This window comes from Diaphorina citri, unplaced genomic scaffold, assembly GCF_000475195.1.
Source record: "Diaphorina citri unplaced genomic scaffold, Diaci psyllid genome assembly version 1.1 scaffold726, whole genome shotgun sequence".
Lineage (NCBI taxonomy): Eukaryota > Metazoa > Arthropoda > Insecta > Hemiptera > Psyllidae > Diaphorina > Diaphorina citri.
The window spans coordinates 14,108-38,257 of NW_007378159.1; the positions used below are offsets into that span (position 1 = coordinate 14,108).

General features: G+C 39.0%; 2 protein-coding genes across 2 annotated transcripts in view; both read left to right on the forward strand.

Moving 5' to 3' along the window:
* Positions 1-301: 301 nt before the first annotated feature.
* Positions 302-16,501, forward strand: LOC113468411 (cytochrome P450 18a1). Its single transcript, XM_026825272.1, has 9 exons — positions 302-727; positions 1,619-1,770; positions 4,237-4,515; positions 6,132-6,318; positions 8,908-9,071; positions 10,740-10,816; positions 13,163-13,338; positions 13,732-13,889; positions 16,418-16,501. The coding sequence occupies exons 1-9, from the start codon at positions 379-381 to the stop codon at positions 16,499-16,501; spliced, it is 1,626 nt and encodes a 541-aa protein (XP_026681073.1). The 5' UTR covers positions 302-378.
* A 629-nt stretch (positions 16,502-17,130) lies between these two features.
* Positions 17,131-24,150, forward strand: part of LOC113468412 (glutamic acid-rich protein-like) — a 29,690-nt gene continuing 22,670 nt past the window's right edge. The window contains exons 1-3 of the mRNA XM_026825273.1: positions 17,131-17,166; positions 17,380-17,640; positions 17,942-18,694. Coding sequence (XP_026681074.1) covers positions 17,131-17,166; positions 17,380-17,640; positions 17,942-18,694 — 1,050 coding nt within the window. The remainder of the gene's footprint in view (positions 17,167-17,379; positions 17,641-17,941; positions 18,695-24,150) is intronic.

Consider the following 24,150-nt stretch of genomic DNA (forward strand, 5'->3'; position numbering starts at 1 on the left):
AAATTTTCTTCATTTTATAAATGAACAATTGAATTTATATGCCCATTCTTTTTGAATGATTTAGCTTTATTTTTTTCAATGAAAATTAATTTCCCGTGTGTTTAATTATTTAAAAACAAGACATTTTTCAATCTAACTTATTTTCATAGTGCTTTTTCATGTGTAACTTTTAATAATCTTACCCTGTAAATCGGATTTACAATAGCAATTTTATCCTAAAACAAAACATTGAATTCTATTACTGTGTATTTTATAAAAGTGAATTTAGTGAACATTTTTTTTTTCAAATGACAACCTTCAAAATTTAACAAACTTCTTTTTTCGTGTGAACTTTTAAGTACAAATTTTGTGACCTCGACAGCAAATTCCCTCTTGACAATGTTTCTCAACAAATTGGTGATGGGTGCGTTGACAAACGTCAGATGTTTGATCCTCTTCATCTCCGTCCTTGTGTTGTACAAGATCATGTTGTACATCAAAAAAGTCCGCTCTCTGCCACCTGGCCCATGGGGTTTGCCCATCATCGGCTACCTTCCGTTTTTGAAGGGCGATGCACATATAAGTTTCAAAAATCTGAGTGCCAAATACGGGTCCATCTTTAGCACGAAGCTGGGCGATCAGTTGATTGTGGTTCTGAGTGACTATCGACACATTCGAGAGGCGTTCCGCAAGGAGGAATTCTCGGGCCGCCCCCATACAGAACTGAGCAGTATTCTCGGTGGATATGGTAAGTTTTGCATTTGATTTACTTCTTATTTTGATGAATATCATACAAACTACTAAGTTATATTACTACTACTATTGTATTTTGATTCATTCTTTGATTGCAATCCTTTAAGTACGAATTTTTGGATGGAAGAAAGTAGAATGGGCTTTTGAAGTAGGAGTACCTATATATCTTTAAATTAGCACAAATCCTACAATATAAGGACGAAGAACAGGCTTTTAAAGTAGAAATAGTAAAAAAAAAAAAAAAAAAAAAAAAAAAAAAAAACGGTGAAAATTCAATTCAAAATTTAATTGTGCTCATTAAGAGACGACTGTATCAAATGCCTTTTTAAAATTCAACAGGATTTTCTGTGTACATTGCCAATGATCTATTAAATGTCATAACCATATGTAAGTTGATATCATCTAGTTTGCCAATCTGAGTTCAATAAATTCATTGGCCGCCTAGGAATTCCACTTAGCTGCCTCTCAAGGCCGGCGTTACATCTGGTGATTTAGATGCCACTAAAGTAATTCCACTAAAGTTATTACTATTCCACTAAAACTATTACTATTCCACTAAAGCTCTTGCTTCGTTCGAAGACCCGAGAGTCGATTTAGTTCAAAGCTAATCGATTGGGAAATTTCCAAGCGATGTTCTCTTTTCCTACACATTTTTCTTGGTTATCATGTTATCACCATTGGATTCCTTAAAGAGACCCCCTCTTGCTGAAGTTTTTGCAAGGTAAACCACCTCAAAGTTATCTCTGAAACCAAGTCAAAGTACCTCTTAAACCAAGTCTAAGTATCTTATGTTGGAAGTAATCTGAGAGCTAGCTATCAGTTCCAAGACATATTGCTTGGTCGATTTGGAGTCTATGCTAATATGTAATGTCCCATTCGGTTGAAGAGTTGTTCAAAGTTGTTTTCATTGAGATCTTCAAGTATTCCAGTTCTGATAATGTTGAGTTCACTCATAATGCCAATGCTCTTGATAGAGTACAAACTACTAACAGTAGTAACACTTTACCTATTACTGCTTCTTATAATGATACATTGATAGTAATACTACTACTTATAGAGTATAGGCTACTACTACAGTTACTACTTCTACTATTACTTTTAATAAAACATTGATAATAGTGGCACTACTTCTACTTATGATACTCTTCTTAATAGTAATATTACTACTGCTTCTAATAAAACATTGATAATAGTTATATCTACTAAATTTACTACTTCTTATGATATGTTAATGATAGTTTGATAGTGCTAGTGATATCTACAATAACTACTACTTCTAATAATGATATAGTACTGATAGTGGTACTGATAATGTATGTAGGTACATGATATACTGAGTAAGGTCTTCGGACGTATGTATTTAAGATGGTTTTGCACGGTAGCATTGAATTGCCGACTTGTACGTACACTTAGATGACTCACCTATACCGAGTAGGATTAGAAGAGAGAATATGTAGTTAGTAGTTATAGTTAGTTAGTTAGTTATCTAGGATACCTACTAATGAAGATAGTCATAAAATAGGCAACTTACCTAGAATCTAGAAGAACTAATAAAGGTTGGTAAATGAATAAAGGTTAGTATAAAGATTAAAGATAAAGGCCGAAATGGGTTTTCGACCTGCTTAGTAGGTACATATGTATTAAAAACAGAAGTAAATATTAAAAAAACAGACATGAACACTTAAAAAAGAACCTCAAATATAATAAACAGTCTTGATGAGTCCCATTTTGTTAACACCTTCTGGGAAGAGTGACAACGTTTGTTAAGTTTCAAAGATAATATTTTCAAAATTTGTCTGCATTTTGCTTCATATATTCTTTCTGGTGAAAGAGTGCCTCAACTTTTCCAAGCATTTTCTCAATTTCCTCTTCGTAATTTTATACATACCTATTTAGGTAAAACCGCCTCTGTATACTTAACACCTAAACCTATACTGGAACTTATAAACACTAACATACATAGATCCATAGAACCTATAAGCAGTGGTTTACAATAGGATAAGAAGAGAATAGTTGTTAGGGAATCTATTCAAGACACACAAAAAAAACAAAGTTTTACAATACTCCAACCATATACAGAATAGATATACTAAACTAAACAGAATAGACAATCTATTCAAGAGACTCAACAAAAAAACCGCACGTCCTTTATAAGCCGGCCGGAATCAACAATACAAGAAACTAAGTCAAGGTCGGGCGCGAAATTAATTCACGATGTGTTGTGGAAGCAGTCGCGAACCCTGAGCTACCTGTAGGTGCTGATATCAAAGAGTGGATGCTAGAGAGATTACGAGTAGGTATACCTATCATAGAAGAAGAAAATCGTGATAGGGATGCCATAATTGAAAATTTTAATCTTCAGCAGAAGATTGTACTCGTAGAAGAAAATTAAATTATGAGATGAAATCGTTTTAAAAAAAAAAAAAAAAAAAAAAAAAAAAAAAAAAAAAAAAAAAACTACAAACCTGGAAGCAGTCGCGAACCCTGAGCTACCTGCAGGTGCTGATATCAAAGTGGATGCTAGAGAGGTTACGAGCATACCTATCACAGAAGAAGAAAATCATGATAGGGATACCATAATTGAAAATTTGAATCTTCAGCAGAAGATTGTACTCGTAGAAGGAAATTAAATTATGAGATGAAATTATTTAAAAAAAAAAAAAAACATCAAGGATAGACTCGCTTTCTCAATTTTTTGTCAAAATTGAGTAAGGTCTTCGGACGTATGTATTTAAGATGGTTTTGCACGGTAGCATTGAATTGCCGACTTGTACGTACACTTAGATGACTCACCTATACCGAGTAAGATTAGAAGAGAGAATATGACTGTAGTTAGTAGTTATAGTTAGTTACCTAGGATACTAATGAAGATAGTCATAAAATAGAATCTAGAAGCACTAATAAAGGTTGGTAAATGAATAAAGGTTAGTATAAAGATAAAGGCTGAAATGGGGTTTTCCACCTGCTTAGTAGGTATGTATTAAAAACAGCACTTTTCTCTCAAAGGTCCGTGTGACCTGCCGTGCAGCTGTTCTCACAGTAACCTTTCGGAGTGGCGTCATTTTTGGGTTCGTTGACCCAGGTGTTTTTTTATGCAAAGGACCCCAAGGATGGTTCTGTTTGACGTTCTAATTTTAATTATCCTGAAAACATCTTAGGGATACCTTTTGTGTCCATGGGCAGCTGTCTCTTGTAACTTGGGAATCACCAATTATTCGTAATTAGGTGCTTATCTTAAAATAAAAATCGGTGTCTTTTTACCTTCAGATTTTTGAAAGTGATGGGCCAGGTATAGTCCTCTATTAAAATTACTCTATTTTACCACTTGAATATAATTCATCCTAATGTCAAATTGGTAACCTTCTTTTTCACCCCTCTCTCCCTGACCCACACGCAGTCCACCAGGCCCAACGTTACCCTTTCGTCCCCGCGTTTTTTCCAGAAGAATTGTATCAGTTATAATTTTCATTTTATTTAACCTTTTCGTCCCCGCGCTTTTTTCAGAAAGAGGTCAACGTGTTCCTCAAGTCTCTCCAGGCGCAAGCGGAGCTGTGCGGCGCCACCGGTGTTGACGTCAACCCTCTCCTGGCCACCTCCATCTCAAACGTTATCTGCTCAATCGTAATGAGCGTGCGGTTCTCCAACGAAGACCCTCAGTTCAAACGGTTCATGCATTTGATAGACGAGGGCTTCAAGTTGTTCGAAACGATGGCCGTGGTGAACTTTCTGCCGTTTGTGAAGTACCTGCCTGGGTTGAGGGAGACTCGCAAGACGTTGTCCAAGGTAAGCGAAACCCTTAAAAAATGTAGCCAGCCTAGTTAGCTTGGAGGGGTGTTGGGTCTCCTTAGGAGATTTAAGAAGTGCTAAGTCGTACGAGAGTTTTCACTTTTCAGTTAATCCCAGCCAGTCTAGTTAGCTTGGTTGGTAGTGCCTTGTTAGCGCTTTTTTAGTGGCATTCCTTTCCGGGGTCAAACGGTTCATGCATTTGATAGACGAGGGCTTCAAGTTGTTCGAAACGATGGCCGTGGTGAACTTTCTGCCGTTTGTCAAGTACCTGCCTGGGTTGAGGGAGACGAGGAAGACGTTGTCCAAGGTAAGCGAAACCCTTAATTACAAACAAACAAACAAACAAACAAACAGAGATCTCAAGTTAAGTAAAACCATGTAAAAAATGTAGCCAGCCTAGTTAGCTTGGAGGGTGTTGGGTCTCCTTAGGAGATTTAGAAGTGCTAAGTCGTACGAGAGTTTTCACTTTTCAGTTAATCCCAGCCAGCCTAGTTAGCTTGGTTGGTAGTGCCTTGTTAACGCTTTTTTAGTGGCTTTCCTGTCCGGGTTCAAACGGTTCATGCATTTGATAGACGAGGGCTTCAAGTTGTTCGAAACGATGGCCGTGGTGAACTTTCTGCCGTTTGTCAAGTACCTACCTGGGCTGAGGGAGACGAGGAAGACGCTGTCCAAGGTAAGCGAGAGCCCTTTATGCCTGATCTTGACATTTTTTTAAACATATATTTAAATATATTGAAATAAAGCGGCTGCCAGTCTTTGGCTGGTTGCAAATCACAGCAAAGTCAGTTAATCCAGAGATTAAGTCAGTTAATACGGGCCTGTGTAAATCAAAGGGGTGACGTCAGAGGTGGGGTTAATGCCTATGGCATTCTATACCACCCCACCCTAATGGATGGAACAGCTCTAACACCCAATCTTATCAAAGAGAGTTTTCACTTTTCAGTTAATCCCAGCCAGCCTAGTTAGCTTGGTTGGTAGCGCGTCTGCCTTGTAAGCGCTAGAGCGTGGGCTCGATTCCCGCCCGGGGCGGATTTTATCCTGAACGGGTAATATATTCGTTCTCGGAACGGCTGGCTTTCTCCTATCCTGTCCTCTCTTTGATTTCGGAACGATAAGAGGATAAGACCTCCGTCGCTTCGTTACAGTTCCCTCGATCAAACCTCTTGGTAAAACTTAAAGTCATCGTGTCTTCACCCGTATGTGTCACCTATTTTCCAAAGCCACCACTGTCCGGGTCGAATTTTATCCTGAACAGATAATGTTCCTTCTCGGAATGGCTGGCTTTCTCCTATACTGTCCTCTCTTCGCTTGTGGGACGATAAGGCCTCCAGTTACAGTTATCTCAATCAAACCTCTTCAAAAAAAGGTCCTCCCTCTTTTGTTGTAATGTCTTCCGAAGTATGTAGATTGTAGGTATTATGTAATTAAACCATAAAATACATGAGACCTTTTAAAGGGACTGCTGAGGTAAAGGGATTTTTTAGTCTCATTCGAGCAAGTCTTTATCTGAACTGTTACTCTGGAGTTTCCCAAAGTCACCGCCTGTCTTAACCCGTTCCTCCCCTATTTTCCAAAGTCACACTGTCTTAACCCATTCGCTCCCTCTGTTCCAGAACCGAGTCGAAATGGGCGCCTACTTCCAGGAGAAGATCAACGAGCACCGCACCACTTTTGACGCCTCCAACATTAGGGATATGCTCGACTCCTATCTGTTCGAAATCGAGAAGGCCAAGATGGAAAACCGCAGCGACCAACTGTTCAACGGCAAGAATCACGATCGCCAAATGCAACAGATCATCGGTGAGTAGTTGAATACCAACGCTTGAAGCGGTGGTGTCGAAAGGTGCCACCGATGGACTGGGTTGATTAGTAGCTGGACTGCTTTTTACTTTCCTTTTTATACACAAAAAGGCTCCAAGGCTTAGGTGTAGATGCAAACAGCCCTAAAGGATGGGTTTAGGTTATGTGAAATAAGGCCTTTTTAGACTATTGGCATAATGGGACTTTTTAGTATTAGTAGCTGGATCACTTTTTTGTACACAAAAAGCCCACTCTGAGGCTAAGGTGTAGGGGCAAACAGCCTTATAAGATGGGTTTACCTTATGTGAGGCCTTTTTAAACTACATATTGGCATAATGGGACTTTTCAGTCTTAGCCGACAGTATAAATAAAGTATACGAGTAACTATTGAATGAAAGTAACATAATTCCAGATGAAGTTGATGGCAATGGACAGAGAACAATGGCTGTCTCGACAAGGCGATGCCTTTAGAAGATGATGATGGCTGCAATAATGAAAATAATCTATTTAGCGGTTTCAACTAAAAACATAATTCCAGATGAAGTTGATGGCAATGGACAGAGAACAATGGCTGTCTCGACAAGGCGATGCCTTTAGAAGATGATGATGGCTGTAATAATGAAAATAATCTATTTAGCGGTTTCAACTAAAAAGCTAAAAAGCAAAGACTCTACTTAAAAAAGTTCATAGGGTAACAAATTGAAAATAGTAAAAACTTATCTAGGTCCCATGAACTCAGAATACTGAGGTGCATTTTGCGTTTCAACCTGTGCTAATAAGAGAAAATCTAATTAGACTCTACCAGAAAAAATAAAACATGCTGGATGTTTTTAGCCACAATTACCAATATGCCAATGTTGTCATGCGCAGTAAAAAAATGCCTCACAAATTCAAACACTTTTTCCCACCAATGAATTCTCTAATCCAAATTCTCGTTGTGGCCATACTATGCGTCGAGATAGATGCGAAATCAAGAAGAAACCAAACCGAAGCCAACCTATTAACCGTCACTGCTCGCAAAGGAAGAAATCAAAGAAAAGTGGCAAATCCAAGTCAAAAGAACAGCGACCTGCTAAACATGAAACAGAGGAAGGAGAAAACAAGGTAGTCGCGTCGAGATAGATGCGAAATCAAGAAGAAACCAAACCGAAGCCAACCTATTAACCGTCACTGCTCGCAAAGGAAGAAATCAAAGAAACGTGGCAAATCCAAGTCAAAAGAACAGCGGCCTGCTAAACATGAAACAGAGGAAGGAGGAAACAAGGTAGTTGGTATGCTGCGCAAAATCTCCCCCTTCTTAAAAAAAGCAAAACAACCCTCGAAACGAACCGACAGTTCACAAGAGGAACTCTGTACGAAATATGGAAACACAAGTCGATACCAGACCGCCAGGAATACTGTCACCTGGAGTGAAAAAACCCCACCGGGTTCCGACAAATATTCACAAAGTAGATATCGAAGACGAAACGGATCACCCTATTTTATGAGTGACATGCGGAGTGTTTCCTTTCCAAAATCCAATACAACCGACTACTTTAAATTTAACCAGGAAGAGAGCACCAAAAGACATTTAGACTCTTTTTGCGGATCAGGTTACACGCCGAGAGCAATCTGCAGATCCATGTCAAGTTATAGAACAAAGCCCGACTCTGACTACACTTCATCCAAATCAATTTACAAACCCAGATCATACATGTCACAATCAAATTCTGCTTCAATAGAGAGTGCGTCAAAGAGAAGAAACTTCAAGTCAACTACAAAACTAGGGCCGATACCACTAGCAACCTCGATATTAGTAACAAAATCGTCTTGTTACTGCAGCCATTGCTTAGGAATGACAATGTTCCGACCCGATTATTGTAAGAATTTTCGAACCCTGGGACAAACCTCTCAAAGAGCACACCCCTCGAGAGGTCCTAACAATGGAAATCTATCAAACAATGCCATTCCACATTACAATAGCCCAAAGAATTCTATCCAGTCCAGCGATGAAGGAAGTTTCAGAGCAATGCAAGGGCCAAACAGAACAGCCAGTAGCTCTAACAATCGTATGGAATATAAGGATGATATTGCCAGAGATGACAGGAATAAGTAACAAAATCGTCTTGTTACTGCAGCCATTGCTTAGGAATGACAATGTTCCGACCCGATTATTGTAAGAATTTTCGAACCCTGGGACCAACCTCTCAAAGAGCACACCCCTCGAGAGGTCCTAACAATAGAAATCTATCAAACAATGCCATTCCACATTACAATAGCCCAAAGAATTCTATCCAGTCCAGCGATGAAGGAAGTTTCAGAGCAATGCAAGGGCCAAACAGAACAGCCAGTAGCTCTAACAATCGTATGGAATATAAGGATGATATTGCCAGAGATGACAGGAATAACTATAGCAGAATACCCAACCAAGATGATGTGACGAATACCTATAGCAGAATACCCAACCAAGATGACACGAGGAATACCAAAAGCAGAATACCCAACCAAGATGATGCGAATCTAGCTGCGCACTCTGCGCAGTATCCCGTTGTCAGAAGAAAAACGTCATTGATGCAAATTTTATACCAATCGTTTCCTCTTTCCCCGCAGGCGATCTCTTCTCGACCGGCATGGAGACCATCAAGAACACCCTCCAATGGTCTCTCGTCTACATGATGCACTACCCGGCCGTCGCAAAGGCCGTCCAGGACGAACTAGACACTGTGGTCGGCCGCAACCGGCTGCCTACTCTGGAGGATATGCCGAATACCCAACCAAGATGATGCGAGGAATACCTATAGCAGAATACCCAATCAAGATGATGCGAGGAATACCTATAGCAGAATACCCAACCAAGATGACACGAGGAATACCTATCGCAGAATACCCAACCAAGATGATGCGAGGAATACCTATAGCAGAATACCCAATCAAGATGATGCGAAGAATACCTATAGCACAATACCCAACCAAGATGACACGAGGAATACCAAAAGCAGAATACCCAACCAAGATGATGCGAAGAATACTTATAGCAGAATATCCAACCAAGATGATGCGAAGAATACCTATAGCACAATACCCAACCAAGATGACACGAAGAATACCAAAAGCAGAATACCCAACCAAGATGATGCGAGGAATACCTATAGCAGAATACCCAATCAAGATGATGCGACGAATACCTATAGCAGCATACCCAACCAAGATGACACGAGGAATACCAAAAGCAGAATACCCAACCAAGATGATGCAAGGAATACCAAAAGCAGAATACCCAACCAAGATGATGCGAGTCCGAGAATTTCATAGCACGCATCAGATAGGAATGTAAAGAAGAATGAATGTGAGATTCTGTGACCAGGTGACTAGACACCGTCAAAGTACTATCCCGGATGTCCCAAGTATTCAAGTATATTTTTAGTATGTATTTAGAATATTTAGATATTTAGGCTGTCCTAGGTATTCAGGCACCCACTGTAGCTGTGTCGCTGACAACTTCAGCAGGGGCGATAGCACTTTGAATGCACCGCTTTCTAAATGGAGCGCTAAAGTAAAGCAACGATGTGCATGGTAAGCTTTCGGATGGGTGACCATCGGGGCATTCGCTTACTGGCTTTTCCCAACCCCACTCAGGCTGGGTGGGAGTAATGTGAGAAGCTGGGCAGCTTGTTGCCCAATGGTGGGTGAATCTTTCGTCGCTAAAAACCTTTTCGGGTATACATCAGTGACGTTAAGCAGTAATAGAAAGTAAATAAAAAGTGAGGATATAATTCAGTTCCTGTCTATCGACTGGAACCCATACTAGGACTAAGACCCATAGTCCATACAATTTAGATCGAAGGATATTACCTAAATAGAATGAAAGGGGGGGGGGATAGGGAGACTATAGGTATATCTAGGCATTGTGGAAATGATTGAGGATTTTAATCGATGTCGATCGACCATAGAATGATTTAAAATCCAAATCGGTATCATTCATAAGAATTTAAGATCGATCCGGCCTGCGGGGACACTATACGGGCCCGACTTTCAGTACTCGATACTACTCGATCCCCGGTACTCGACACTACTCGGTACTCGATACTACCCGGTACTCGGTACTACTCGGTACCCGTACTACTCGGGTACTCGAACTACTCGGTACCCGTACTACTCGATTCCGGGTATTACTCGATACTCGGGTATTACTCGACAGTCGAGTAATACTCGAAAAGTCCGGGTACTCGAGTACCCGAGTAATTGGGAGCACTAACTACTCGGTACCCGTACTACTCGATTCCGGGTATTACTCGATACTCGGGTATTACTCGACAGTCGAGTAATACTCGAAAAGTCCGGATACTCGAGTACCCGAGTAATTGGGAGCACTACACCGAGGCCACCATCTTGGAAACGCTGCGCCGTTCCAGCGTTGTTGCCCTGGGCACAATTCATGCCGTTACACCGAGGCCACCATCTTGGAAACGCTGCGCCGTTCCAGCGTTGTTGCCCTGGGCACAATTCATGCCGTTACTCGGTAAGTTAAATCAGCTACCGTCTAATATTTGGACAGAAAAGAACCATTCATAAGGCAATAAAATTTCTCTTATGATTCATGCCGTTACTCGGTAAGTTAAATAAAGATACACAGGCGTGCTTACTGGAACTTGGCCCGGCGCACTGCCGTGCGCTCAGATCAGCTACCGTCTAATATTTGGACAGAAAAGAACCATTCATAAGGCAATAAAATTTATCTCAGGGAGTTCCCTTTATTCATGGTTCTTTTCAGCTTAATGTATATTTTATTTACCTTTAAACAGTGTTTTTCCGCCACTCACGCTCAGACGGTCTGAGCGTCTGAGCACTCGCACTCGGGCGGTCTAAGCGTCTGAGCACTCGCACTCGGGCGGTCTAAGCTTGAGTGTCTGGCGTTTGAGCCTACTTCGTACTTATCACAAATCTCAAGACATTCTGGTTTTCATTTAGGCATGTTGGGTACTTTGCCCACTAATAGTATAGGTTCAACGCCCTCTTTAAATGTGAAACACACAAACAAATCTTACACCAAGAACACAAACGAGTACCAAACCGGCAATTGGACACCGAAAAAAAAACTGATGAGACCAAATAACCGCGCTTTCTGCATCAGCGAAAAACACGATACCGAAAACCTCCAACCTGGACACTATTGGTACCTACTACAGAGTCTACACACCTAGGAGTGTCTCAAAACATGCAAACAAAATACCAAATACTTTTAAAAAACCTACTACTCCACTACTACAAACCTAGGAATATCTGTAAACACGAACACTATCCTAAGAACCTTACTAGATACTCCACACAGAAAAACCTTACTACAAACTTTACTACTTCGCACACACACATACATACAACTCACTACAAAAATTGTTGACACATCGATTCGTTCCAAACTATAACCGCGCTTTCTGCATCAGCGAAAAACACGATACCGAAAACCTCCAACCTGGACACTATTAGTACCTACTACAGAGTCTACACACCTAGGAGTGTCTCAAAACATGCAAACAAAATACCAAATACTATTAAAAAACCTACTACTCCACTACTACAAACCTAGGAATATCTGTAAACACGAACACTATCCTAGAACCTTACTAGATACTCCACACAGAAAAACCTTACTACAAACTTTACTATTCGCACACATACATACAACTCACTACAAAAATTGTTGACACATCGGTTCGTTCCAAACCAAAAAAGTGTTTGATAATACTAGTAGATACTATCCACTAAATCCACTTAGTAACGGCGTAGTATAGTGGATTTAGTATTCTAGTGGATTTGTAGTTCAGGTTAATAAACTTTGGTCCTGGACGACTACCTTGAGACACGCCGGGCATAGGGGTTTACCATAGGAGAACTCGACGATGTTAAATGCTAGAGACTAGTCCGAAGTTGGAAGGCAAACTTGAATTCAAATTAAAGACTTGATAAGATATTAGTTTTTTTTTATACATGAAGTGAACAATATACCTACCTAATATGTAAACTTTAATACAACTAGATAAACATTAGTCGTTTTTTTTACATGAATTGAACAAGATATCAAGATAATTATGTACACCTATGTATGTACATACATAAAGTGTTACACGAGGTTGTATTAGTGTTTAGTGTTGGTGACAAACGAAGATTTATCTTGTGGTTTAATCGAACTTTATATTACCTGCTTTGATGGTGTAGAGATCGCCTGGTAAGCAGGGGGGCGTTAGTTCAATCCTAGGCGAGGCATTTTTACCATTTATTTGGGGATATTGGGAATTTGAAAACATAATAATGGAGTGCTAAAGGTTAGATGTAACATGTAAATTACATGTAACCTGCCATAATATTTCAATGAATGAATTGAATTGTTAGGACTTTGGCGCTAGTGATGGTGTAGAGATCGCCTGGTAAGCAGGGGGGCGTTAGTTCAATCCTAGGCGAGGCATTTTTACCATTTATTTGGGGATATTGGGATTTTGAAAACATAAAGGTTAGATGTAACATGTAAATTACATGTAACCTGCCATAATATTTCAATGAATTAAATTGAATTGAGTTGTTAGGACTTTGGCGCTAACTTCACATAGTCTTTTCACTTAAGTCCATATAATTTTACTATTATTCAAAATTATTAGTTTTTCTAACCATAACGGTTTTTCCTCTTCTGTTGCCCCGCAGGGATGTCAAATTCAACGGATTCACCATTCCTAAGAACACCCAAATTGTGCCCCTCCTCCATTTGGCGCTAGCTTCACATAGTCTTTTCACTTAAGTCCATATAATTTTACTATTATTCAAAATTATAAGTTTTTCTAACCATAACGGTTTTTCCTCTTCTGTTGCCTCGCAGGGATGTCAAATTCAACGGATTCACCATTCCCAAGAACACCCAAATTGTGCCCCTCCTCCACGCAGTTCACATGGACCCTGAACTTTGGGAATCACCTGAGGATTTCCGCCCAACCCGGTTCCTCACGCCTGAAGGCAAAGTTACCAAGCCTGAATTCTTCCTGCCTTTTGGAGTCGGTAAGTTATTTTTTTTTTTTTACTTTCCATTACTTTATTTATTTTTCTTGAGAAAAGAGCTATTTGAAGGCTTTTGAGGTATTGTACTGCGGTATTTTGTGAGATTTTCTTTCTTCGAAGAGTTTTGATAGAGGGAACTGTAACAAGAGAGCTCTTTTCATCCGTACATCGAAGAGAAAAGGAGGACAGATCGGAGAAAGCCAGCCAGCGTGTATGCCTTTTCACGGAGCCGAATGTTCCACCAAAACGCGTAGAAGGCTCTTCCTAAAATTGAGACGAATCGTGTCTTTCCCACCTTAAGACATGGGATGTGTTCTAATCCACTCGACTCATAAACGTTTTTCTAATGTATTTAATTCTAATGGAAACGTTTGATTCCTGTTTGTTTCACAGGAAGGCGGATGTGTCTGGGAGACGTTCTGGCCAGGATGGAGCTGTTCTTATTCTTCTCTACTCTGATGCATACGTTCGGGATTGAGTCACCACCGGGACAACCACTGCCTAGTCTTAAGGGCAATGCTGGAGTCACCATCACCCCTGACAGTCACAAGGTAAGACAACCTTGAGTCACCACCGGGACAACCACTGCCTAGTCTTAAGGGCAATGCTGGAGTCACCATCACCCCTGACAGTCACAAGGTAAGACAACCTTTTTTTCCTCTTTTAGATATATTTTTACTATAATTGTTTATATCCCTTCGTAGATTCGTATAAGCTTAACCCATCTTTTTGGGGGCAGTTGCCCCTACACATCAGCTTCCTATATTCCTTCCTTTTACATCACTTCCTTTTATACCAAAAACTTCAGCAAATAGGTCAGCGAAAGTTTGTACGGTAAGACAACCTTTTTTTCCTCTTTTAGATATATTTTTACTATAATTGTTTATATCCCTTCGTAGATTCGTATAAGCTTAACCCATCTTTTTGGGGGCAGTTGCCCCTACACATCAGCTTCCTATATTCCTTCCTTTTACATCACTTCCTTTTATACCAAAAACTTCAGCAAATAGGTCAGCGAAAGTTTGTATACGTGCCTATTGAGGAAACTGCTTCTTCTTGTTCTGTCTTCAGTAAGTCTTCCTTTTCTCTTGATTCTTTTCCAATCTCCTTAGTTTGTCCATTCAAGTCCATGCTTCTTGCACAAGTCTTCCTTCTCTCTCTTCTTAGTTGGTCCTCCATCGCTTTTCTTTTTCTACTCCTTCTCTTTCTTCTCTCTTGATTCTCTTTCAATCTCTTCTTAGTTCGTCCTCTATTGGTTCTTGATCTCTGCCAGATTACTTAAGGAGGTCTTCCTTTTCTCTTGATTCTTTTCCAATCTCCTTAGTTTGTCCATTCAAGTCCATGCTTCTTGCACAAGTCTTCCTTCTCTCTCTTAGTTGGTCCTCCATCGCTTTTCTTTTTCTACTCCTTCTCTTCCTTTTCTCTTGATTCTCTTTCAATCTCTTCTTAGTTCGTCCTTTATTGGTTCTTGATCTCTGCCAGATTACTCAAGGAAAAGGCTAGCAGGAAAAGTACTTCTTGATGAGATTAACGTTGTGTGTGTTTTTCTTTCTTCTGAATACATTAACACATCGAGTACTATAACAGTCGAAAGAAAGTATCCAAAATTGTGTTCATTTAAATAGTGTTCGTATTTTCTTGGAATAGAGAAAAGTTGTCCAATCTAGAGCCCTGGTATAAAACGGGGTTCCTTTTTAGCTTTTTACAGAGAAAACTCTACAACACTTCAAGGATGTTTTTTGTTGGATAAAAATGAATTTAAAAAAAAAATCGAATTGAATTGAATTGAATTGAATATATCCTGTTTATTCTGCCAGGATGAGACTTAAGAGTCCTTTTACCAACCGAGATAACTGAAAAACGATATGCTCATGTCCACTAAAGTACCAAAACTGCTTCTTCTTGTTCTGTCTTCAGTAAGTCTTCCTTTTCTCTTGATTCTTTTCCAATCTCCTTAGTTTGTCCATTCAAGTCCATTGCTTCTTGCACAAGTCTTCCTTCTCTCTCTTCTTAGTTGGTCCTCCATCGCTTTTCTTTTTCTACTCCTTCTCTTCCTTCTCTCTTGATTCTCTTTCAATCTCTTCTTAGTTCGTCCTCTATTGGTTCTTGATCTCTGCCAGATTACACAAGGAGAAGGCTAGCAGGAAAAGTACTTCTTGATGAGATTAACGTTGTGTGTGTTTTTCTTTCTTCTGCGTACATTAACAGATCGAGTGGTATAAAAAAGCACTTTTATTGATCATTTTTACTGTCATTAGCTCATTACCATAATTATTATTATCATTATTATTTTAATTCTTATCACTGTCACCATTATTATGATAAGTATTATTATAATTTTATTATTATCATCATTATTATCAAGTTTTATTAATACTATTAACAGTTGTCTTGACCATCGACATCGTTCATATTCTCCGGTCTTCCATTTAAATCAAGGTCCAAAATATAATACCTACGTATTGTGATAGTTTTTTTTCTTGGTTGTTTTTCGCTCTAATGTGAATGCACTCGGGTGAGGTCAAAGCTGCGACGTTTGGCATCATGTTTCGCATTCGGACTACCAGTGGCGTAGCGGTGTTTGATATTAGGATTGGGGTTTAATGTCGTTTTATTAATACTATTAACAGTTGTCTTGACCATCGACATCGTTCATATTCTCCGGTCTTCCATTTAAATCAAGGTCCAAAATATAATACCTACGTATTGTGATAGTTTTTTTTCTTGGTTGTTTTTCGCTCTAATGTGAATGCACTCGGGTGAGGTCAAAGCTGCGACGTTTGGCATCATGTTTCGCATTCGGACTACCAGTGGCGTAGCGGTGTTTTAAATTAGGATTGGGGTTTAATGTCGTTTCATTAATAAATAAATAATTACATTCCATTGAAATGGGGGTCTTTTCTTACGAAATTCCTGTGTGCGGAGTTCAGTACTATTGCACCCCATAATTGACCATCGACATCGTTCATATTCTCCGGTCTTCCATTTAAATCAAGGTCCAAAATATAATACCTACGTATTGTGATAGTTTTTTTTTTCTTGGTTGTTTTTCGCTCTAATGTGAATGCACTCGGGTGAGGTCAAAGCTGCGACGTTTGGCATCATGTTTCGCATTCGGACTACCAGTGGCGTAGCCGTGTTTGATATTAGGATTGGGGTTTAATGTCGTTTTAAATACACGATGTGGGGAGAAGATTTAACCAAATTATATGAATTTTAACCAAATTAATTCTTTAATAATACACAAAGTAGACATAGGAATAGGACTGAACCTTTTCGATACCTGACTTTTCCAGTAATGATCTCTTGTAGGTAATAATACGGTACGTTGAAGTAAATAATACAGTCGCCACAATTTAATTTGTATCTATTACTTCCATCATAGACGTATAATAAACCTACGTACCTTCATACAACACTAGACGCTTCATTTTGAACTCTTTCCTTGATTGATTTGAACACAAACCTGGATGGAAGCAGCTTAAGTTAATACTCGTAGGAATATGGGTATGTCTTTTACTTGAAGTTACCGCGAGCTGAAGAGCACTAGAGAGGTCAGCTATTTATCTGAACTATCTAAAAGAAAGGTCTATTTGCCTAAAGCTTGGTCCATTAGGTTTAATTATTTATCTTTATGTAGGTGCATTTGTGTTCAACAATGTTGGACAGCATTTCATCGTAACGTAAACAACTATGATCTCATCGACAGTAGCTTTGAAGAACTTGTGTGTTCTAGTTCGAAACTCAAAATATTTTAGGAACCAAAACCCCCAAAAAGGGTGTACGACTCTCATGCCAAAGCCTCTGGAAGGCTTGAACCAAAACCAGGTAAATAAATATGGACACTATTATTAGTGTTATTATGAAGACCAATATTAGACATACTTCTTACTTACTTAGTGCTTGTTAGGTAGGTACTTCATACGTGATGGACTTTTACTCTTATACAGCAGAGAAAATGATGGATATGGAGATATTCTAGGAAGTCCTCTCTAAGACATTAAAATCAACATTGTATAATCAATCACCTATTTATTTCAGATCGAAAAATCCACCCAGAAGAAAAAACGTGACAGTACTGAAGCGTTGAGAAAATTAGAACAAAAACTAAAGGAGAATGAGAACAAGAGATTTGAAAAGGAGAAAAAGAAAGAGATCAAAATATTGGAGAAGGAAATTAAAAAAGAAGAAAAGATGAGGGTCAAAGAGGAAATCGAACGCGTCAAAAGTGAAAGCAAATCTCGACAAGCTGCAAAAAAGCTGAAGCTAGAGGCTAGTAATGGGCCTGTATGTAAAACAGAGGAAGAGTATGAACAACTGAAGAATCTTTATGAGCAAGTAAAGAACAAATTGGAACGTCTTGAAAAAGATTTGAAATCAAAGAGGAAACATTCTAAAACAGATGATAGTGATGATGTTTCAGATGATACAAGTTCTGATTCCGAACCAAATAAAAGAGTGCATGAAAAGAATTCCAGAAAACCGCAAGGGAAAGTGTCATTTAATGAAAGCCTTAGGAAAGACAAGAAAACCAGGAAACCTGGTAAAAGCTGCAAAAAAGCTGAAGCTAGAGGCTAGTAATGGGCCTGTATGTAAAACAGAGGAAGAGTATGAACAACTGAAGAATCTTTATGAACAAGTAAAGAACAAATTGGAACGTCTTGAAAAAGATTTGAAATCAAAGAGGAAACATTCCAAACCAGATGATAGTGATGATGTTTCAGATGATACAAGTTTTGATTCCGAACCAAATAAAAGAGTGCATGAAAAGAATTCCAGAAAACGGCAAGAGAAAGTGTCATTTAATGAAAGCCTTTGGAAAGACAAGAAAATAAGGAAATCGGGTAACAATACTCAGACGAAGAAAAATACCAGAGATTCGTCATCTAGAAACTCTTCCAAAGCTAGAGATACCAAGAAAGATAAGAAAAATACCAGAGATTCGTCATCTAGAAACTCTTCCAAAGCTAAAGATAACCGAAAATCTGATAAAAGCGCCAAGAAGAAAACAAACACATCTAGGGATTCATCGTCTAGAAACACTTCTAAATCCAGAGGTGACAAAAGGCATGATTCTCCCAAGAAGGTGAAAAAGATCAAAACCAAGAAAGAAAAACCAAAGGAAGACAAACTCGAAGAGAAAAAGAAACCCAAGAAGAAACAAAAGAAACTGAAAGTAAATTACGCGCTGTTACCGGAGGAACAAAGCACAGCCTTCAATCGGTCAAAACGTGAAAAATCCAAAAGGTTTTGCATAACAATTTGTGACAGTGAAATTAATTCGCGAGGGGAAAAACCAAAGGAAGACAAACTCGAAGAGAAAAAGAAACCCAAGAAGAAACAAAAGAAACTGAAAGTAAATTACGCGCTGTTACCGGGGGAACAAAGCACAGCTTTCAATCGGTCAAAAAGTAAAAAATCCAAAAGGTTTTGCATAACAATTTGTGACAGTGAAATTAATTCACGAGGTTCACCTAATAGTTCGATCTTTATAGTTGAAGTTTATCACCGCGATGCTAAACGAAATAATAGGTTGAGATGGAAGTGGCGTGGCTCAGAGATGACTTGGTGGACCCCAGCACTTTTTGCAAATTGCGGCCAATCATGCAAAAGCGAAATAAGTGTGAGGTTGAAAGATAATTCCAAAAGGTAAAGGAGAGACACTAGGAAGATAAGGAGAAAGTTGAGATGATGATGGATCTAATAAAAAAAAAAAAAAAAATTTGTTGAAACTTCTAAATTTGACATAGTCTCACTTCTTGCCAATGAACCAAAATATCCAACGATATTTAGCGACTTGGATTTGAAACATACTGAGACAAGAGGAGCTGAAAATCTCAATTCATCGAAGGTGTTTTGGCACTAAAAACTGACCATCGAAATTTTGACCCGATTACATTACTTTCCTTCCTATAGGATAAGGAAAGTAAAAAAAGTGAAATTAGACAGTTATACTTACATTGAACTGTGAGGAGACAAAGGAAGAGATAAGAAATAGAAATAAAAGAGATCGTGGAAGAGAGGAAGACACAGAGCTCAAATTTCAGATGAGTATTCCGCATAATCATCGAGATAACTATGGGACACTGTCGCTTTTCCCCCCAGAAGTGCAAATGATACATCCACTATTTTTCACTGTAGCTAGTTGAGGCGAGAGACAGTTATACTTACATTGAACTGTGAGGAGACAAAGGAAGAGATAAGAAATAGAAATAAAAGAGATCGTGGAAGACAGGAAGACCCAGAGCTCAAATTTCAGATGAGTATTCCGCATAATCATCGAGATAACTATGGGACACTGTCGCTTTTCCCCCAGAAGTGCAAATGATACATCCACTAATTTTCACTGTAGCTAGTGTGAGACTTTCTTTCGTAAGTGCGTTTGACACATCCACCAAACAAATCCTAAAACTTTCGAGTCTAGGCCAAGTGTAACAGGAAGACCCAGAGCTCAAATTTCAGATGAGTATTCCGCATAATCATCGAGATAACTATGGGACACTGTCGCTTTTCCCCCAGAAGTGTAAATGATACATCCACTAATTTTCACTGTAGCTAGTTGAGGCAAGATGTGAGACTTCCTTTCGTAAGTGCGTTTGACACATCCACCAAACAAATCCTAAAACTTTCGAGTCTAGGCCAAGTGCAATACCAGTGGACTCATAGGCTACAGAGTGGAGCGTAGAGCAAAGAGCATAGATCTTTGCTCTACGGTTTGCTCTACCTGCTCGATGCTCGCTTCAGTTTTTAGCATAACCATTACTATACACCACTGTTGATTACAAGACCCAGAGGTCTTGTTACACACTAAAAACACCCGAGAACACGACTAGCATAATAATTAATAAGATGTTGAGTATCTATTAAAGTACTCGGTACAGCAATACGTAAGTTCTCCTACTCATTTGAAGATACCTCGAGTACCCTCTGTAGAACTGGCTTTTGATGGTATCCTGGCCATTCTACAGGGCGTTCAAAGTTGCCAATCTGATAAGGGGTGTCTGGATGGGCAGTTGAAGAGACATGTGACAGGGGTGGGTGAAATTTTGTTTTCTCTTGGAGGGTTTCAGCAGTCATTATATATAAATTCTGTGGGTCAACTTGATAAGGAGAACCGAAAAGGCAGATATATTTAGCAGAACTTCAAAGAATTATTACAGTTTATTTATTAAAAGCCGACATGTTTCGGAGGCACTCCCTCCATCATCAGGGCTACAGGAAACACTAAACGAGGTACACTGAACACAGAAGACTAGAGGGGATCACAGAAAGAGGGTAGGTATAAATTTTGTTTTGTTTGACAGATTTGTGTTTAAGGCCGGCCACTCCAAGCTAGGTCTTTCCGACAGTCGGAGCTTGAGTGGCCGGCCTTAGGAAGGTCGGCTCCACATTGCCTAACGGGTTGAGCATCCACTGTAGATAGGTAGCTTTTTGGGAAAATGATCAAGTAGGTATTTGTTCTTGAATAGACATTTGTATTGAAATCCTCCATGTCTCCTCCTGGACTCCTGGACAATGGACTCCAGAGTCAGTAGAAGAAGAATACAATATTGCTTACTTGCGTATACACTGTACACTCTGGGCCTTTAGAGGATAAAGACATGAGGACGAAACAACCCCCATACCCCATTGAGCATTTAAATCCTGCGTCCCATATAAATACATACTTTGGTCGTCTGTCTTAGAACAATTACTATTTTTTCCATTCAAACCTGTAATTAAATTGGATCTATTCCTCCACCAAAGACCCAGGTGGAACAACCACAACAACATGATGGGTCATCCGATCCGAGGCTAAAGGTCACGCATTGCAACTGAACTCTGAAGAATAACCCCCACTGTATAATTATTCAGTATTCACTGATGTTCTAAATACAACGAAAATCTTGCTAAATGTGACACAAGATATTACCAGATACAGGTCCGAATTATTTATCTTCGGTACACCAGGAAAACAGACTTTGAATGCCCAGAGACTAAACTATTAACATGAATATTGGGTCATTTATGAAGAATCTTTTGTTAGGTATTTGCGGTCTTCTGCTATTTAGAAGTTAATCCCTTTGGCCAGTGGGTCTATCAGGCTAATGAAACTGTAGCAAATAATTTTGGGGTTCAATCTTTGAATCTTGTTATAGGTATTTTCGGTCTAGGTCTAGTGTTTCTTGGGATGGTCTTGCGTTTCTTGGGTTGACCTGTCGGTCGATGTCGTTTCGTCGATTGACCATCAATAAATTCCAGACATTCTTTGAAAATTATATGATTTCAAGTCCAATTAAGAACAGTTTGAAAAAAAAAGGTAATGTCAACACCATCCAGTAACTCGCGAGTTCACGCAAAAATAATCACCCATGACTCAGCGACACTACTGCTAATTGATTATTTACCTCCATCATCAGGGCTACAGGAAACACTAAACGAGGTACACTGAACACAGAAGACTAGAGGAGATCACAGAAAGAGGGTAGGTATAAATTTTGTTTTGTTTGACAGAATTTGTGTTTAAGGCCGGCCACTCCAAGCTTGGTCTTTCCGAAGGTTTCGGAGCTTTAGTGGTCGGCCTTAGGAAGGTCAGCTCCACATTGCCTAACGGGTTGAGCATCCACTTTAGATAGGTAGCTTTTTGGGAAAATGATCAAGTAGGTATTTGTTCTTGAATAGACATTTGTATTGAAATCCTCCATGTCTCCTCCTGGACTCCTGGACAATGGACTCCAGAGTCAGTAGAAGAAGAATACAATATTGCTTACTTGCGTATACACTGTACACTCTGGGCCTTTAGAGGATAAAGACATGAGGACGAAACAACCCCCATACCCCATTGAGCATTTAAATCCTGCGTCCCATATAAATACATACTTTGGTCGTCTGTCTTAGAACAATTACTATTTTTTCCATTCAAACCTGTAATTAAATTGGATCTATTCCTCCACCAAAGACGTGGCATCCATTCCAATTTATTTAGACCGCTGGAGGGGCTTCATTAATTCATACTTTAATCAAATTCATATTCAATTGGAGATAAATAATTACTAACCCTGCATTCCAGAGGGAATCACTCTGTATTCTAGTTGGCAATAAAAAAGAGCTAATAAATGAAGTTAGTTACCAGGAGAAAAAAGATCGCTGTAAAAAGTGTCAAGGCTTTGAACTCTCGGACCTCTTACTTTGGTTTACTAGCAGATACTTTTACTTTTCAAATAAAAAAAATAAAGAAACACGAGGTTATAATTCTGTGTTATTTTTTTGTATGCATTTTGTGTTAGATTTATACGTGTGTATGTAGGATTGTACGTGTGTGTGTATGCAGATACTAGAACTAGTATGCCGTGATTGGAGCCTGTTCAGTGATCGGTGGCCCAGTGTGAAAGTAGGTGATATGGAACGAGCGAAATGGAAAGAGAGAAGAAAGATAAGAAAGATTTTGTGGGGAGCTCCGAGTCTGTCCTGAGTGACAAATCCGAATCGGAACTTTTTGGGTTGGTGGTTGGAAATGGTGTGTATCCTTTTGATTCTCACTTTGAGGTAATTCTTTCGCAAAAGCTTTTGACTTACTCAAACCCATTTCGTGCCATAAGGTTGTTTCATTGGCTCCTGCACTTGAAGAGGCATCTCACTCGTATTTTACCAATCGTATAAATAATAAACACTCGATTTATCGTACACACATATAGCAGGATACATTACTATCTCAATTCGAATAGTCAGGAGAACCCCATACATCGTGTAATAGTCATATACATATCGGCTTGTTATAGTCCAGTTTCGCCAAAGGAGAGGCTCCCACACCGTGCTGAAAAGGTCAACGATATGATCGGAGCAAATCTTTCGAATATAAAATATAATTGTTTAAAAATATATATTTATAGATAGATGTTTTAAAATATATGTTTGTAAACAAATACACGATGTGGGGAGAAGATTTAACCAAATTATATGAATTTTAACCAAATTAATTCTTTAATAATACACAAAGTAGACATAGGACTGAACCTTTTCGATACCTGACTTTTCCAGTAATGATCTCTTGTAATAATACGGTACGTTGAAGTAAATAATACAGTCGCCACAATTTAATTTGTATCTATTACTTCCATCATAGACGTATAATAAACCTACGTACCTTCACATAACACTAGCTATGATATAATATTGTCAATAACGCCTTATCCCTCAGGACTCTGAGCTACTGAGATGATTACACCATCTCGACAGAACCTTTCCTTGATATTAGGGGCAGTGTGATGTCTTGAGCTTGATGTTTTGTGGAATGTCTATAGTACCTATTATGTGCTCGATGATAAACAAAATGACCTAGAAGTCCATTCAAAATCCTAGAATACCTCAATGGAAAAGTTCCGATATCTCTTTCGCCAAAGGAGAGGCTCCCACACCGTGCTGAAAAGGTCAACGATATGATCGGAGCAAATCTTTCGAATATAAAATATAATTGTTTTAAAAAATATATGTTTATAGATGTTTTAAAATATATATGTTTGCAAATATATGTTTTAGAACTTTATAAACGTCGATATTTTATACGGATTTCGACACTGAGCCCGAAAAGGTCCCTGGTCACCGCCCCCTTAGGATGATATAATATTGTCAATAACGCCTTATCCCTCAGGACTCTGAGCTACTGAGATGATTACACCATCTCGACAGAACCTTTCCTTGATAGGGGCAGTGTGATATCTGAGCTTGATGTTTTGTGGAATGTCTATATGTAGTACCTATTATGTGCTCGATGATAAACAAAATGACCTAGAAGTACATTCAAAATCCTAGAATACCTCAATGGAAAAGTTCCGA

Excerpts from the sequence above, each read along its gene's own strand:
- LOC113468411 (XM_026825272.1), top strand. The coding sequence starts at position 379 with ATGTTTCTCAACAAATTGGTGATGGGTGCGTTGACAAACGTCAGATGT. Across the intron at positions 1,771-4,236 it reads CTTATAATGATACATTGATA|AAAGAGGTCAACGTGTTCCT; the intron begins GTAATACTACTA and ends CGCTTTTTTCAG. Across the intron at positions 10,817-13,162 it reads ACAATTCATGCCGTTACTCG|GGATGTCAAATTCAACGGAT; the intron begins GTAAGTTAAATC and ends GTTGCCTCGCAG.